The sequence below is a fragment of the Topomyia yanbarensis genome, chromosome 2 (genome assembly GCF_030247195.1).
Source record: "Topomyia yanbarensis strain Yona2022 chromosome 2, ASM3024719v1, whole genome shotgun sequence".
Taxonomy (NCBI): domain Eukaryota; kingdom Metazoa; phylum Arthropoda; class Insecta; order Diptera; family Culicidae; genus Topomyia; species Topomyia yanbarensis.
Genome location: NC_080671.1, coordinates 433,556,417 through 433,575,110, shown reverse-complemented (window position 1 = coordinate 433,575,110; position 18,694 = coordinate 433,556,417). Strand labels below are relative to the sequence as shown.

The 18,694-nt window shown below is 40.2% G+C and overlaps 1 protein-coding gene across 14 annotated transcripts in view; it reads left to right on the top strand.

Annotated features, from left to right (window-relative positions):
* The window catches only part of LOC131685505 (AP-1 complex subunit gamma-1-like), a 185,667-nt gene that overhangs the window by 163,082 nt on the left and 3,891 nt on the right, over window positions 1-18,694 (top strand). For 13 of the 14 annotated variants that reach the window (XM_058969288.1, XM_058969284.1, XM_058969287.1 and 10 more), the window contains exons 3-8: window positions 5,071-5,138; window positions 5,201-5,342; window positions 5,411-5,599; window positions 5,662-6,234; window positions 6,302-6,686; window positions 6,749-7,122. In XM_058969288.1, the coding sequence (XP_058825271.1) occupies window positions 5,071-5,138; window positions 5,201-5,342; window positions 5,411-5,599; window positions 5,662-6,234; window positions 6,302-6,686; window positions 6,749-7,122 (1,731 nt within the window). The remainder of the gene's footprint in view (window positions 1-5,070; window positions 5,139-5,200; window positions 5,343-5,410; window positions 5,600-5,661; window positions 6,235-6,301; window positions 6,687-6,748; window positions 7,123-18,694) is intronic. The other variant, XM_058969289.1, reaches the window with a different exon arrangement.

Genomic DNA, 18,694 nt, shown 5'->3' with positions numbered 1-18,694 from the left:
TATCAAAAGAGATATTTAACATTAAATGCGGACGAAAGATTTTTATCATTTCCCATTGCCAGAAATATGACCAAAAACATGTAATCTATTATTAACGCCAAAACGGCTTGTTTTAGGTTAATAGTATCTTCGGAGAATTTAATGGAGGAAATATGCTCTTTCTTTTGGTATTGTGCTTTTGCTGATTAATCCCCCTATGAGTGAGATATTTTCACAAATTTTCTTGGAAGTGATTATAACGAAATGATGCCTTCAGCAAATTTGTAGCTCTTACTTTTGCGAATAACTTTACTGAAGACTTCAAATATCTATTTTGAATACTTTAAAAGTTATGGCTTGTTGTTTGTGGATTACTCTTTGTCGCCTATTTATTGTTCAATATAGTAATAATTCATTGAAATAAGCCAAACATTATTTCGATAAATCGAATTTTGTATTTCATTTTTCTATCTACAACCGCTAGAAATAATCACCGAACACTTCCAAGTTGTCTGGAAGGAGCTTGATAACTTATCAGTGCAAAAATGTTCATTTGTGCGAACCTTCTGACTGCAATTTTTCTAACTTATGACCATCGGATCGAACTGAAACCTTTCGGAAAATGAAAAGCGAAATAAATAACTCCAAGCAACGGCGTAGCCAAGAGAAGGTTTTGGGGTTTAACACCATACAGCCCCCCCCCCCACCACACCAAAAAAAAAATGGATTGGAGTTGAAAATTTATTGATGCAAACTGATTTAATTCAATATTACAATAACATTATCTGATCCGTAGATTGATAACCTGTTGTTGTAAACATCATGAGGACTTTTGATAAATTGTCGGAATAGGGTCTTGATATGTAACTGATCTATTGGTCTTGATTTCACAGTTGTCTAATAGCATCAATATCAAATTCCTGCCTGAAAAAAATTCCAATAGAAAAATCCAGAGTTCAGTAATCAATCATAATCCTCAGATTTATTTTCAAATTTTCAGCTTTTTTCCTACACAATATTACGAGAGCTTATTAAACAATTTTTCCTAATTAGTTTGTGAAAATTATAAACTATTTGAAATTTTTTAATAGTTTTATTTTTTATTTAACCGTGATTTTTAATAAATAGTGACCATCGCTTCACAACGTAGTCTATTTTTCATGGCTTGCGGTGAGCACGATCTCTCGAATTGCTGAACTGAAAATTATGGAATAGAAATTAATTTTTAGTATTCTTTACAGACCCGCTGGTGCCCTAAGACGATTTCGCTAGATTTTTAGAGCACTGTGCACTAGACTGCCCAGAAAAATGATGAATTTTTGAAAACTCAATCGGCCCACCCCTGAGTCGATTCCTAGTCCCACCAGAAGTACTTGTACCAAATTTGAAGCAAATCTAACTGCCGGACCAACGTGCCTGAAGTTTATATTGGATTTTTCAACAATTTACATGGAGAAAACTCACTAGCTCGTATTTTCGCCGCTAGGTGGCACTGTATACATCGTATTATCACTGTAAGTGGAAATAAGAAAGATATTTTAATTATCTACAACTTTGTCGAAGACTGCTAGTAAATCCGGCTATGTTAAAAGAAGTTCTTAAACTTTTAGCGAAGTTATGTCTGAGTCAGTTTTGCATGGGGCCTAGCAGTGCATGGTTGTGTATCAGTACTCGAGTCCCGCGAACTATATATTTTTGTGAAATAATGATTAGATTTAGCCGAATAGTATGTTTACAAGAATTATACGACATAATACGAGTTATGTTTTGGTTAGAAAATTTTAGTTCCACCTGTGACCGCATAGAGGGCGCCACTGCTAACTTTTCATAGAAGAGAGATAGAGTATCAAGATGTTCAGAAGAAATACTGAATGCCTGTTCTATAACTTTGTAGAAGACACCAAATTTCTATCTCTCTCCGTTGAAAAGTTAGTGTTGACGCCCTCTATGCGGTAACAGGTGGAACTAAAATTTTCTAATCAATGCATGACTCGTATTATTTACTATAATTCTTCTGAACATACCATTGAGCTAAACCTAACGATTATTTCACAAAAATGTTTAGTTCGTGTGAATCGAGTACTGATACACAACCATGCACTGTTAGGCCCCATGCAAAACTGACTCAGACATCACTTCGTTAAAAGTTTAATAACTTCTTTTAACAAAGTCGGATTTACTTGCAGTCTTCGACTAAGTTGTAGACAATTCAATTATCCTTCTTATTTTCACTTACAGTGATAATACGATGCATACAGTGCCACCTAGCGGCGAAAATGCGTGCTGGTGGGTTTTCTCCATGTAAATTGTTGAAAATTCCCATACAAACTTCAGGCCCGTTGGTCCGGTAGTTAGACTTGTCCGATTTGCTTCAAATTTGGTGCAAGTGCTCCTGGTGGGACTAGGAATCGACGCAGAGGTGGGCCGATAGGGGTCATTTTTTTCCTGTCACCCTACTGTGCACCCAGTGCATTAACGCAAGTGACGGAAAGTTATCGAAAAGTTTCGTGAAAATGAAAATTCCAGTAATGATGATGATTTTCCCAAACGGTTCGTTTTCGTGAGGTTTTTATTTGTTCTTTGGCATTAGGATTAGCGATAATAATTCAAATCAAGAATACTACTGGGAAGTCACCTTTAGAAAAAGTCGATGTCGAAGTAAAATTTGAAACTATGCACGCATGTACTTCAGAGATAGCGTGATATCAGGAGCTGCGATTTCATTTCAACGCTTTTTTGTGAAAAGGGCGATACTTACAAATGTAAACATAGGGCTTTTTTCTTACATGCGAATGAGGGCTTTGAAACGCAACAAATTAACCTAAAAATTTTGATTCTACGATATTGCTTTCTTAAACTACAGAAAAAAATACAACGGGCGAAACTGTATTTTAGTTTGTTTATTTAAAGTTTCGCCCTCCACGCTCCATGCAAACAAACAGGGCGATACTTTTTTTGCTAGCAGTTTAGAGGCGAAACTGTTATTTTCGTATTTTTTTAGGATTATCAAACTGATACCAGCTGTAAATAGTAACAATGATCTCTATTGAAAAAAAACCGGACGAAATCGGTGGTGTAAAACGGTAGTTATTGTAAAAAAACGTAAGGGCGATACTTCAATGCTGATAGATGGGACCGAAAAAGTAAACAATCGCCAAAGGGGCGATACTATCATTTTGTCAATTTCAATAGCAAAAACAAATTTTAATTTAATAATTTCAAATACTTTATGAAGTTTTGGGTTTCGATCACTGAATCATGCAATCTAGGATGTCAAAAAACACAATAGTTCTTAAATAGGAAATAAAACCAAGTCTGGAAATATTCACTGTTGATTTTCTTTGAATGGTATCACTGCTAGTATCGCCCTTTTCAAGAAAAAGCGTTGATTTCTTAGTTCTCAGTCGCGTTGGAAATTTGAGTAAAATATAAACTTCAAATCGATTCAAAAAAAAATTCGTTTTTTGTTTCAGTACAATATATAACCCCTTTAGGAAAATTCAGTTTTCCCACCACAATATAGATATTTTATTAATAGAGCATTAACAATAATTCGTTGGTATGTCTATTTTATGGGCCATTTTTTCGCTTTCCCATTGATTTGGTTTGAGATTTGAGAGTTTGAGAGCACTGATGTTGTCCTATGCTGATTTGAGCGATTCTCTTAGTCCTGCCACTATCCCATGTAGTAAGTGTTATCAAAAACATCGCGAAGCATCATGTTCTAAATGCTCTCAAACGATATAATATCCGAAGAGTGATAAGAGTTATAAGAAATGTCTCATCACACTGTTAGGTGGATTAAACACGTTTTTGTTACTGTAATCTGCATGCAAACTTGTTGTCAATTTTCACTCCATGCATTTCTTCGCAGAATCGGCTTATTTTCTATAACTTAGAAACAAATATTATTATTCATTTTTTGAAAAATATGTGCATCGGACAGCAATTGAATAATAATTGTACAGAGTGAATAATAATCGCACAGAGAGTTTAAAAGTTTTGTAACTATGTTGCATAATATTTCAAAATTCATAGTTTGGAATGACTAATAACATCGATTCTCATAATACTTGCATCATCAAGACACCCAAACGTCTTAATGCGTGCAAATCAACAAATTCTATCATTTAACTGCACACCAATTAAAATTCGATACATTATAATCATTATTGCCATACACTGGAACCATTAAATCTTCATTCGTAAAAATTTACTTATATTTAGATTAAAATGTCGGCCATTTTGCATCCGCCATTTTGAATTTAAAATATCTGACATCAAAATCGTAATCTGCGCCCCAAAAAACCGTGGTATGTACCTTTGCAGGTCAATCAAAACCATTTTCGACTTATGGCCAGGTTTTTAGGGAAATCCGCCACTGTGCGCTGTGCGTTGCCTGCTGGCTCGTGGTGGATTCGGATTGGTTTGTAGTAGTTGTAAAGCCAACCGACTAAACTTAAACCTCTTGTATCCCGTAATCCTCATCCATCCGGGGCAACCGTTAAGTACTGCTTTAGTAAGGATTGTGTTCATGCTTATTTTGTTTTGTGTTAATCGTCATGTTTTTATCCATAGCTACTTTTCCTTACTTGCTGTCAAACCTTCGCGATATATCTCACCTGCTCAGGTTTGCGGCAAATATCGTAGCCAGTTGAGACATGAACCGATCCGGGGGTGTAGACCATAAGGATTTACATCTGTTTACAACCACCTTCGCCGGGTTTCTTATCCTTCTTGGTGCTAGTCGTTCCTATTTATCTGCTAGCTGGTGCTGAGAACTTCTTGGCGGCAGTATTTCTCCCTATACCGATGCCCATTTTCGCGATCCATTTCGCTGCCACTCTAACGGAATAACCATCGGCGGTAACATTTCTCTAGACAACGATATCAACGATTTTCTCCAACTTTGTGTTTTTCCTCGTTAACTGCTGTTGCTAGCCCGCTGACCGACATCTGCTGTCTACTCACTACTTTTGCTAATAAAGAAGCTTGTCGAAACGTATAACATATTCATCATCTTCGTAAATCTCTTACATCTTCACACAATTTAATATTCAATAACATATTTCTTATTGTCTTCTATTTCAGATATAGCCCTGGCCTGACAATCAACAACATCAAACAAGTGATCAATGAAACTATAGAAACTAATATTCGTAAGTAGCTGAAAACGATCGAACCTTTCCGTCCAGTAGTCATTCGATTTTATCCCCACCAGTAAGAAAGCCTTCACCGACGCGCCTCCGCGAGCTGATCCGACAGATACGAGCGGCCCGCACGGCAGCCGAGGAGCGCACCGTGGTCAACACAGAATGTGCCTACATCCGCAGTACCTTCCGGGAGACGGATTGCATATGGAAGTAAGTCTCGAATATCTGTTTATAATAAAAAAGAACAGTCAGTTTGTTAACACAAATTATCGGTTTAGATGTCGCAACATGGCCAAGTTGCTCTACATTCACATGCTCGGCTATCCAGCTCACTTCGGACAGATGGAAGCGCTGAAGTTAGCGGCTAGTCCAAAGTACTCAGACAAACGGATAGGATACCTATCGGCGATGTTACTGCTGGACGAACGACAGGACATTCACGTTCTACTGACTAATTGTTTGAAGAAGTACCCTAAAAAAATTTGCCTTTGATTTCTCTCGTAACGACTAATTATTATTATTATTACAGTGACCTGAACAGTTCCACGCAGTTCATTGTGGGTACAGCCCTGTGCACCCTGGCAGCCATAGCCTCCCCGGAGATGGCCCGTGATCTGACGCACGAAATCGAACGTCTAATCGCATCCTCGAACACCTTTCTACGCAAGAAAGCAATCCTCTGTGCCTTCCGAATGATTCGTCGAGTGCCTGAACTAATGGAAGAGTACCTGCCCAGATGTGCGCAATTTCTACACGACAAAAACCACGGGATCCTCGTATCGACGGTCACCCTAATAACGGAGATGTGCGAGCAAAGTCCGTTCGCAACGAGCTTCTTCAGATCTTCGATTCCGACGTTGGTGCGGATGCTGAAAACCCTAACCGTTAGCGGATATTCGCCGGAACACGTCGTTAACGGAGTCAGTGATCCTTTCCTGCAGGTCAAACTATTACGTCTGTTGCGAATTCTGGGTCATGGCGATTCGGATCAATCGGAAACGATGAACGATGTGCTTGCTCAGGTGGCCACCAATACCGAGACGAACAAAAATGCCGGCAATGCGATTCTGTACGAGACGGTGCTGACCATCATGAATGTGGAGTAAGTAAGCTATTATAATGAATGGTAATTCTTGTATTTTAAACTATACCGTTAACCGCAATGTTAGATCCGAGAATAGTCTTCGCGTCCTAGCGGTCAACATTCTCGGCCGTTTCCTGCTCAACAGTGATAAAAACATCCGCTACGTAGGACTGTTGACGCTGGTTAAGACGGTCCAGCGGGACATGACTGCCGTTCAGCGGCATCGTATCACCATCCTCGAGTGCCTTACCGATTCGGACAGTTCGATCCAGAAATGTGCCATGGGACTGTCTTTCACGCTGATCAATTCGCAGAATATCGAAATGATTGTGCGGGAACTGCTCAAGTACCTCGAAACGGCCGATCCGGAAATGAAGAGCGTCTGCAGTAGTAAGATCGTCAGCGCGGCCGAACAGTATTCACCCTCGATCCATTGGCATCTGGACGTGCTGTTGAAAATACTGACAGTTGTAAGTTGTTTAGTCAGATGACTGGGATTTTATTTTGGTACAAAGTGAGATGTTCGTTACAGGCGGGAAATAATATCAGAGATGACGTAATCGCGTCTACGATCCAGCTCATATCAAACAGCCCCAAGGAAGAACAGTGCTTTATCAGTGGCAAGATGTTGGAGTCAATTAGCAACATGAATCAGTTGGAGAATCGACAACCGTTGGTTCAAGTAGCAGTTTGGACATTGGGCGAGTACGGAGAGACTGGCGATTTCGATGGTAGCCGATTTGTTATGTCTGTACAATCGACAATTACAATTTTTTTAATTGCAGAAAATGAACTCATTGACCACTATCGGCAGCTACTATGGGCGCCTCATCTATCCATCACCACCAAGCAGTACATTCTGGTGTCGTTGGCCAAACTGAGCGTTCGGATGGAACATTGCACGGCGTAAGTATCATTCCAATGTATAGAATAGATATATGTAGCATAAAGCCGACACGAAAGGGAATGATAATGGAGTTTAAATTGCACCTGTGTCGTGGCTTGATTGCAGTAAAAGTAAATCTTTCCACGGTGTGAATGTGTACGCTTAGTGTTATCAGAAAACAAACTTTACAACCACCAACGCCGACTCCGGGGTTCAGGTTGGCTTGTTGGCAAATAACGTTGTTTTTGCCATGGAAAGATAATGGTGTTTTTTTTTTTAAATTATTCTGTTATCTTGTGTCGCGTTTGTATCGGGCAGCAAGGAATAACTTTCGTTTGTTCAAACGGGGCATTCCACTGAAACTGTAGGCTTTTCTAGTAGGAACGGTTGCTCAATGTTTGTCGATTGCCGTAACAGTTGGGAACGGTTTATGTCTATTGAATCACTGGTTGCTTTTAGTGGGTATTCCATAGGTCGTGTCATGTTTAATTCCATTTAAAATATATACTCAGGGGGAGGATATTTTTTCTGGTATTTCAGAGGAAAACTCCCATATTTTTTCGAATTCGAGTAGTATAAATCTGCATATACTTAATGTTCCTACATTCGCCCAATATTTGCATGATCTTCTAGAGAAGAGGTGTTAGATGTAACTCTCTACTCAGACGGTATTACACATGGATTGGCGAATTGACTCATACGCAACGAGCTCGAACCGTCGTTATCTGAGCACAAGTACATCTTTGATCGTTAAAACATATCGTTAGATGTCATCACATATCGTAATCTTAAACCTACGAACTGGGAACTCTACGGTGAGGGCTTTGCGAAGAGTTTTCATAGGTATTTTCTATCGATTGAAACTGTAAGTGACTTGGATGAGGTCTTAGATAAACCAAACTCACTCATAGTAGCAGCATTCCAAGAGGCTTGTCCGCCTTGAGTTAAGCGAGCTTCTAGAGAATCCCATTGCTGGAATGCTGTACATACTAGACTCAATATGTTATGTAGAAGAGCTTGGAATCGCAGACGCAGAGACGGATCGGAGTCATTTAAGTTGGTTCGCAAAGCTTACAGAAATGCTTTTCGATCCTCTGAGCGAAGTGGTTGTAAAAACCTCTGCACAACTGTCTCTTTCATGTCAGTTCGATTAGAACTGCTAATGGTGAATACTCTTCTGACAAAGATGTACTGTTAACTGTCAACTGTCTTTTGCATACACACTTTCCAGGCTGTACGGAACTATCACTGACGACTGCCCCCGAGTTCTTTTCAGGTAGTTCTTATTTTCGGCATTTGCTCGTAGAATTGTGACAACAGAATCGATCAAGCTTTAATCAATGATTGAAAGTTTTGCTCTGTATAAGCTTCTGGGAAAAGATGGAATCATTCCAGTTCTAGCTCAAAGAGGATATGAACACTTCAAGCATATGGGTCATTCCACGCGAAATGATCAAAAAAAGATGCAAACTTGAAATCGACCTTCACGGATTTGAACAAAATTTGGAGGAATTGTTCATCTAGGGCCAATATATAAAAATCCAAATTTTTGTGTCAATTGAACCACCCCTCGGGTCATGGGAGCACCCCCCGTTTTGGAAAATTGCCAAAACCCTTGATTTTCTTTTGGTCATATCTCCGGTTCTATTTACTCTAGAATCAAACCACAAGATGGCTTTTGAAGAAAATTGTTCAAGGAGTCTATAAAAAATATTTTTTCCGACAGTGTTGCCAACTATGCAATTTTTTCAGTTAAATATTAAAAGTTAATTTTGCTCTCAATACGCATATTTTAATTTTGAAAATTTTAATGCCATCGCGTTCCTCAGACATTTTTACATAAAAAAAACTTATCGTCCCAATATAATATGAGCGCATCCTAAGATATACCGTTTTGAAGGGAAAAACTCCGACTTTCTCATATAAAAATCCATTTTTATTGGCCAAAATTGAGAAAATCTTCAAACTGTCATAAAAATTGACCCTGATCTGCTAGAAGCAAACCAAATACGTAGTTTTTCATCATTTCTCGTCTACTTCACGAAAAATTATGTTTGAACTCAGAATACTCAAGTTGGTTTTTTGGTGTTGTGCGCTTGCGATTTTATATGGGAAATTGCGGTTTTTTCTCTTCAAAACGGTGTATCTCAGGATGCGCTCATATTATATTGGGATGATAAGTGTTTTTTATGTAAAAATGTCTGAGGAACGCGATGGCATTAAAATTTTCAAAATTAAAATATGCGTATTGAGAGAAAAATTAACTTTTGATATTTAACTGAAAAAATTGTATAGTTAGCAACACGGTCGGCAAAAAATAATATTTTTTATAGACTCCTTGGACAATTTTCATCAAAAACCATCTTGTGGTTTGATTCTAGAGTAAATAGAACCGGAGATATGATCAAAAGAAAATCAAGCGTTTTGGCAATTTGCCAAAACGGGGGGTGCTCCCATGACCCGAGCCGTGGTTCAATTGTCACAAAAATTTGGGTTTTCATATATTGGCCCTAGATGAACAATTCCTCTAAATTTTGTTCAAATCCGTGGAGGTCGATTACACGTGCCTTGATCACTTCGCATGGAATGACCCATATTTTGAAAAAGTTCTTACTCGTAGTCTTGCAACAGGTGTTACACTTCGAGATTCTGCCGATGAAATGCCAAAAATTTTTATAGTGCACAATAAGAAGAACGCAGCCTGTTCTAAAACAGCATGCACGATCTTCCTTTCACACAAAACGATGATAATTATATCGATCTCGTTCTCGCACCGCAACAATGATCTTAGAAGATCAAGCCGTCAGGAACAATCGAGGTAGTTTTAAAAGACAAGTGGTGTTGAGTGGAACTGATTGAGAGCAGCCATCAAAAGAGGAAATTGGGATCGCTGGATCGTAAATTGATCCGTATTAAAACCGTCCATCGACCAGTGAAGGTTGAAACGACCTTCCTACGATCAACCACGTGCAACTTGATCATCGCGAGATCGGGACAACAGGCTTATGCAAACGCACTAATTGCAGCTTTTCGAACCTGTGCCGGACAGATTAGCACCGTAATACGGAATCAAGATCTCGTGCGAGTCGGGTATCACTATTCGCTCGACCCATTAACGCCAAAACGAGGCAGGCCGCAATTTATTTGGTGATTCTGCTCCAGAGCTTTGAAGCTCTGGAGCAGAATCACCAAATAAATTTCAAGCGCCTGCGAGGATCGAGTGAATCATCATACAATACAAAAAGCCCTTCTCCAGAGGGCTTTTATTTGCAGCTCGAACTTTCATCTTCACCAGTGCGACGGCGATCGTACGACGGTTGGGGCTGACCAGCAATAGCGAATTAGGCAGCGATTACGAAGAAGGGCGGGTCACAACCACACCACTTCCCTCAACCCCGTCATTCGCTCTGTCGAATTAATAAGGACGGTAAGTCTGCATGCGCATGCGAGAAGTCGTGCAGCGAGGACTACGATACCCGGTGCGGCAGAGTGCATCGTGACAAACGGCAGGCAACCCGAGCCGCTGACGCGACGCTACATAGTGCAGCTGTGTGACCGGACTGTGATAAAGTGCAGGTGTGAGCAACATAGTCGATCAGTTGTAGGACACTGCAGATGCACCAATTCAGTGACAACGGAGGCAGAGCAGCAACACGGGGCCCCCACCGATGCCATGCAGTAGTGTGAATAATTTAGGGAGAAGAAGGAAAACTGTATGTATGCCAAATAGACATAAGATTGTACCACGAGCAAAGTGTTTAACATTAAGCATAGTTTACCCTACCGCCCTACCTTACATGAGTAATTTTCTTTCGATGAGCTTGGGCTTTGCTACCTTATTTTGTCTACTGGCCCATGACACGCCTCCAGAAATCATTTAAGAGTTTTAGCATTGTCCCACTATTGCACTTTCGGATTTTGCCTTGTTTTGTCTCTGTCAGAAAGTTTGTAACACAGGGTACGTTCCATTATGCATATTGCATGCAAAGCAACATGCATACTAGCGGGAGAAATCTATTACCTGGTGCACAATGTTGTCTACAGTACTGAAACAGGCTTTTCGCAACACCAATCAACCTTAGGAGCCGTTAATATTCCACGTGGACATGATATTTTTGCATTTCTCATATAAAGAAAGGCTATGCAATCACTGTAAAAATCGACTTTTTAACCGAGGCCCGGAGGGCCGAGTGTCATACACCATTAGATTCAGTTCGTCGAGATCGGCAAATGTCTGTGTGTGTATGTATGTGTGTGTATGTGTATGTGTATGTGTGTGTGTCATTTAAACTCACAATTTTCTCAGAGATGGCTGAACCGATTTTCGCAAACTTAGTTTCATCTGAAAGGTATAACGCTCCCATAAGCTGCTATTGAATTTTTAGTTGATCCGACTTCCGGTTCCGGAGTTACGGGTTGAAGAGTGCGGTCACACAGCAAATTCCCATATAAACTGGTACCACCATGATGTTCAAATGATGTAAAACATATTAAAATTGATGTAACATTACTCTAGTTTACGGGTCTGGATCACTAATGATCAATCAAAGCAGCTTTGACCACATTGGCCACCTATGACGGTTCATGACGCCCCCGGGGAACCCGCCAAGTTCCTAAGCTAATATCACACCCATTCCCCAACGAATTCTCCACCGATTTTTACAAACTTGATTTCAAATGAAAGATACAGTAATGCCATTGACTGCTGCTGAATTTCATTCGGTTCTGACTCTTGCTTCCGGAGTTACAGGGGTGTTAGTAAGGATACACTGGAATTTCCCATATAAATCGGTACAATCGTAATACCTCAGAGGCTAAAATGGTCACCAAATTGCTTCTAATCGCAGATCTAGATCACTGATTGCCAATCAAACATTCTTTGAATATACCCAAGTAGCACGCTTTGTTACTGTATAGTATTTGTAACTCTCTTGATAACAACTATGTTATGGAAAAAGCGCACTTTGTATGTTGTGCAACATGTTCCTAATTGCAGCAAAATAATGAAAACAATAGCTGTGCCATTTGTCGATCACTGGGTAGTTGGACCGTTCTGTTTTAGGGTGGAATGGCAAACATAGAGGCATTGCAACTTGTTAGACTGTTTGTGCAAGTTAGCAAAGTTTCTGATTAGTTTCACAACTGTTATTGATGTTTGCATACTTAACACTATTGGCCAGCTCTATAGTTACATAGTTGCACAATCAGTTTAAAAACCCGTGGAAATTCTTTTCAAATATATCCAACAATGCAAAATGTTGTGTAGCAGTTATGCAACATTTAAAACTTTCAACAAGTTGAAATTGCTACTTGGGTATTGTCCACTATCGACGATTCCGGAAGTCCGGAATTCCGGGCATATTCCACATTTAAAGTCACATCGGTTCTTCGGTGATGACTGAACCGATTTTCTCAAACCAAGTCTCAAATGGAAGGCAAAATATGCAGTTGAGTATTGCGTTGCCACCCCTCCCCCCGCCTTGCCCTTACACCTCCCTCCTTCATCACTCCCCTCCCCTTGGACCACCCTCACGCCCGCATTTCCTTCATCCACCCCGTATACCGAAATAAGATGAAGGATTTCTGACACATCTTCCTCTCCCACTCTACTAACCCCCCATTCCCTCCACTTTCAAACCCATTCCACCAACATTTCAAAATATAATCACATGAAGATAACATTGAGCTCATGCTGATTAAGCTAATTAAATATTATTCTTTTGCCTTTCTCATATAGAAAGGTTATGCAATTGCTCTACAAACCGACTTTCTAACCGAGGTCCGGAGGGCCGAGTCTCATATAACATTCGACTCAGTTCGCCGAGATCGCAAAATATCTGTGTATGTATGTGTGTATATGTGTGTATGTATGTGTGTATGTATGTGTGTATGTATGTGTGTATGTATGTGCAGATTTGTTATCAAAATATCCACATCGGTTTCTCGGAGATGGCTGAACCGATTTTTACAAATTAAGATTCAAATGAAAGGTATAATATTCCCATAGGTTGCTATTGAATTTCATTTTCAATCGACATCTTGTTCCGGATTACGAGTTGAAGAGTATGGTTACAAAACAAAATTTGTTGATTTGTCCACATCGGTTTCTCGGAATTTTCAAAACCGATTTTGACAAACTTGATTTTAAATGAAAGGTCCATTAGCTGCTGTTGAATTTTGTGTGGATCCGAGTTCTGGTTCCTGAATTACAGGGTGATACGTACGATCACGCAGCAAATCCCGATTCTAACGAATTCTGCGATGAATGTAAAAAGGCGAAATTTTTTCCAAAATGTAATCACAACTGTTGAATTTGTAGTGTGGCCAGTGGCCACACTGGCCACCATCGACGGATCCGGAAGCATCCAAAATCTGAATAACGGTTGTATTGGTTTCCCGAAAATGACTATACCGATTTGATCAACTTAGTCTTAAATGAAAGGTGTTGCGTCCCCGGAAACTGATATTAAATTCCATCTCCATCCGACTTCCGGCTCCGGAGTTACGGCGATCACATAGAAAACTCCGATTCAAACCGATACTGCGATGAATGCAAAAAGGTGCTCTTATATATACTTACCAAGTGTAATAAGAATGAAAGACATTTCCATAATGTTATATTGTACGAACCAGCTGTTAAATCATAGTTTGGAGAAATGAGAAAGGCACAATTGCACTTCTAGGTGGATTAAAACAGGTTTTTATTTCTTGATTTGGTTCGGAATTTCAACCAGGGCCGGCGGAATACGTGGGTAGTATGGGTAGTACTACCCACTCGAAAATTACCTGTGGGGGAATTACCCACTCGAAAGTTTGAAACAAACCACAACCTGAAACTAACCAGGTAGTGTCTCGCGCACAAAATGCATGCGTCTGAAATTCTCGATGAACAATAATTTCATATTAAACATCAAATAGCTGTCTGGACATCATGAACCGGATCGCCGACTTACCTCCTTGGATCCGCCGGGAACTCTTGGGATCAGATTTCTAGATAGCTGTTAGTATGTCAACCAAAAGAGAAGCGATAACTAAATTCGGATATCTATCGGGGGTTTAAAAATATGTGTATGCGAGGCATACAGGATCGGATAACTGACGCTAGAACACTATGCGCACGACCAGACAACATATTTAATGTTGCGATAACCGTCACCACAAGCGCAGAGACCGTTCTCCCCGACCCCAATACTCCGAAGATGCGCATTCTACTTAACATTATTGGACATGACCTGATATATCACCCAAAGGAATTTACGACCTTCATTCATCCCCTTTAACCTTTCGGATTCCAAAACTTTCATTGCCCCACGAAATTTGATAAATTTTCAAGCGTCCTCTGACAAGATATACTGAAATCTTTAATAAATATCTCCTTGTAATGCCGAAGTGTCCGGCTTCTCATTACCCGGAATGAAGCAATGCGAAAGAACTCAAACTAACATTTGTATCTGGTAATCTATCATTTGTATCTGGTAATCGATTTTTTTTCGTCTGAATTAAGCCAGTCAAATCGTTGTACGATTCCACCGGAGGAATTTCTTGTTTTGATTCGATATAGTGGACGAGTGACTCTCTGAATCAATGGGCACACTAAATGTAGCGAGGTATTTTACAATTATAAATCTAGGTGGAGTACAATGACGCGCTAGGCCGAGCTGGTGGAGTTGATATTCATATCATTTCCATCATAGTCAAGATGATCATATTGAAATTGTCGCGAATATCATACAATAAGATAAATCGGTTATCATCGTGAAGACAAGCCCATGATATACCGTGGAAGTTGAAGTCACCTAGAACCAGTTGAGGTGCGATGAGTATGCAAACAATATCAATAAGTCTTCGCCTTTGATTCGGATTTGACAACCGACAACTTCAATACATGGTACCGAACAAAGGCTAATCCGATTTAAATAATGGCACATTTAGGTCCCCAAAAAGGCTCCACTATGTGTTTTTGCGGCTCTGACGAATAATGTTAAAATTGTGGAAGATCTACGTCGAAAGTTAACCAGGTTTTCTATAATGTAAATACATTGTGTAAAACTTGGGAAAATAATCGGAGTGACGCACTCACTTCGGTTTTGTAACAGCACCCATCAAGGGACTCTTTCAGGCGTTTACGAGGAAGCTCAGGAGAGGAAATGATTCTCCTCTTTCTAAAATTTATAGGCCCATTACAAGCTGTTCCCTCAATGGATTTGTCAGAATCTCGCTCTTTAGTGAGCGTAGAAATTAGTCGTGGCTGGTCTTTATCATTTCTTCTCGGAATGGACCTCAAAAGAATGCTTCAATATTTCCCCGTTTAATTTATATGTGGGATATGTCGACAGTTCATGCGGAGTCTCTCCACAGAAGGATTTTTTTTTACGATTCTCTCATGTTCCGCTCCGTCCCTTATTTCTACAATGGGTAACTATATAACTATTGTTTGCAACGTCGGTAATTCATGCACAAAAAGGCGAACAGTTAGCCGAGCCTAGTTCAAAAGAACAAAGTTTGGAAGAACAGATCCGACGAAAGGCTCGAAATGAGGCCAATAGAAAATAAATTGTTTTTTTTAATATTCCTCGATTGTTGCTTAACGCAATTGCTTGCATAACAGAATTTTCACTGACTGAAGCAAAGGGTTCTGGAAGGAGCCAATCTCATATTTCGCAATTAAGGCCCCTCCCGGAGACTACACCATCAATCTCTACTTCCCAGGCGGGTACGTATATAAATACTTATTAGTACACGCCCGAGTGTTGTTTAGTTAGATCACGCGATATGGTCCGGTTGTAGACCGTCTAAGGGCCGGTTGTATTAGATGGATAAGGTATGAATTGAAAAGGAGATTTATCGGCAATATTTTTGTAATCGGAGAAATATTCAAATCGTTCTCTGTCGGAGATACCACCCCATTAGTCAATATTACCATGCGGGCTTCAGTATCCACCAAAGAAGTTTCTATCGCAGGAAATGCAACGAAATTGAAAAGAATGGAGTGATCGGTACTTAGCTGTACAAATGTTCTTTGTAGTATCAAACACAGTATAAACACGTTTTCGCTAAGCCATCGGTCATACAACCCGTTAGGAGAGGGTGTTTCCAAATGAATACAAGCTATTATCAGGGAGTTTTCATTTTAACTTACACGCACCATGCCTCAACTTTCATCAATACGAGTAGAAATTATTCCGAACCTTACTACCCACTCGGGCAAAAAGTATTCCGCCGGCCCTGTTTAGACAGTTTGAATATAATTTACTTGTGCTGTCAACAGTTTTTACGGCATTTAATTAGCAAGGGACTGGAAGGTGAAGTATATTTTTCAATATTTAAAGCCATAGTACTCAAGGGAGAGCAATGAGTTGAAGGGAGAAAGTTTAGAAAAGCGTGGAAGGATCATATATGCAAGCTTAGAGCTCACCGGCGACTTAACTTTTTGTCTGCTACCGTAGGAATCAGGGTCTATTGGCATTAGAAATGCGAATCACCTGAGTCTACGGCGTGTCCGGACAAGCGTAAAGTAACTTGTTACTTAATGCTGTCGGAACCGACTACTTGTGCTGTCCTAAATTTTGCTCCGAATTATTTTAATTATTACATTGAATATTATATACAAAAAGACGTTATATACGTTTATCATCTAAGACACATATCTAATAGTTTTGGTAGTACCTGATACACGTATTATTATAGCGAATCCACTATTGCCTACGTTCGTGTCGAACATCAATATGGTGAACTGTTTCGCTCGAATTTTGCTCATCTCGTTTGATCTGGTGTATGGGGTAAAGGGTGCAAATGGTAACAAGGCATGGAACTAGACTACTAGTACCAAAGGTAGAGGTTTCGGGACGTGACCGATTCATTATCGCGCGAACTGTGTTAAAACAGTCACTCAATCACCGGGGTGTTTTCATGTCAGCGAGACCGCATGCTTTGTTGTGCGTGTCTGATCGCGAAAGACTTAAGCGTTTGTATGTTAACGTGCTGAATGCTAGAAGAGAGTGAGATTTCCCATATCACTAGTTTCGATTGGTCCAACTGAAGGCATGGCATGCTACTAGGGCCGAGAGTAGGGACGTGTAACGTATTTCGTCGAGTGTACTAGCGCGTATGCGACTTCACGTGTATTAATTCGATTTTGTAACCGTGTGGCCATTCGTATATTCGCGTGTGTTCTTGAATGATAGCGCGGACCGTGAATCTGATGCTGATCTGATTTTCAATGTACGGTTCAGATACTAGAAGAGAATCGTATCGGACGGACGGACAGGGCCGGCGGAACACCCTTTACCCGAGTGTGTAGTAAAATTCGGAGTGATTTCTCGATTTGAATATTTCTCCGATTGCAAAAATAATACCGATTAGTCTCATTTTCGATGCAAATTACATCTAATACAACCGGCCCGTGGATGGTCTACTTCCGGACCAAAAACAAGCCATTTAACATCATCAATATTTTGCGTGATCTAACTAAACAACACTCGACCGTGTACCAAAAAGTATTTTGCCTACGTACCCGCCCGGGTAGTAGAGATTGATGGTGTAGTCTACGAGAAGGGCCTTTATTATAAAATAGGGGGTGCTCCTTCCAGATCCCTGTGCTTCAGTCAATGAAAATTCTGGTATGCAAGGAATTGCGTTCAGCAAAAATCGAGGAGTATTTTCCATTTTTCGCCGGATTTGTTTTTCCAAAATTTGTGCTTTTGAACGGGGCTCGTCTATATGTTCGCCTTTCTGTTCCGCGGGGCATGAACTGCCGTCGTTGCAAACAATGGGCCCATTGTAGGAATAAGGCACGGTGTGGAAAATGCGGAGAGGATCAAGAAAACTTTTTCTTCTGTGGAGAGACTCCGAATGAACTGTCGATATATCCCGCATATAAATTATACGGAAAAAAAAGTGAAGCATTCTTTTAAGAAACGATGGGAAGAAATGTTAAAGAAAGCACCGGCCCCGACTAATTTTTACGCTTCCTTGTTCACTAAAGTACGAAAGAGGAGAATCATTTCCTCCCCTAAGTTTCCTCGTAAAGGCCCGAAAGTGTGCCTTGGTGGGTGTTGTTACAAAGCCGAAGTAAGTGGCTTCTGGTCTTGGAATACAGTGGAAATGACATGAATGCCTACCAGGGTGGCCAAGCGCGCTAGGTTTATCGTTGTACTCTACCTCATTAGTGTGCGCATTGATCGAAAGAGCTACGCGTCCACTATATCCGAAACAATCGAATCAAACTAAGAAATTCCTCTGGTGGAAGCGTACAACGTTTTGACTGGCTTGTTTCTCTACATTGGGAATAAAGGTCAGACGAAACGAATACCCGGCGCTAAGAACCGTAGACGGTTTCCCACTCCGTTGTTGTCAGAGAGTGCTCAGAATCGTATGCGAAAACTACTATGCGTACTATGAGGACATTTTTCGGGTCGCCCAAATTTTTCCGAATATACGCGACGTTAGAAAGGCAAATGAAAAACTTTATGAAAACTGAAAAACGTGGTTATTGGCACCGGTTCATCAACGGGTTAACGAGAGAAACAATATTTCGTCTGGCAGCTGGGCCCTACGTTGTGTACTCGATTCGACCTTTGATCGGAATACACG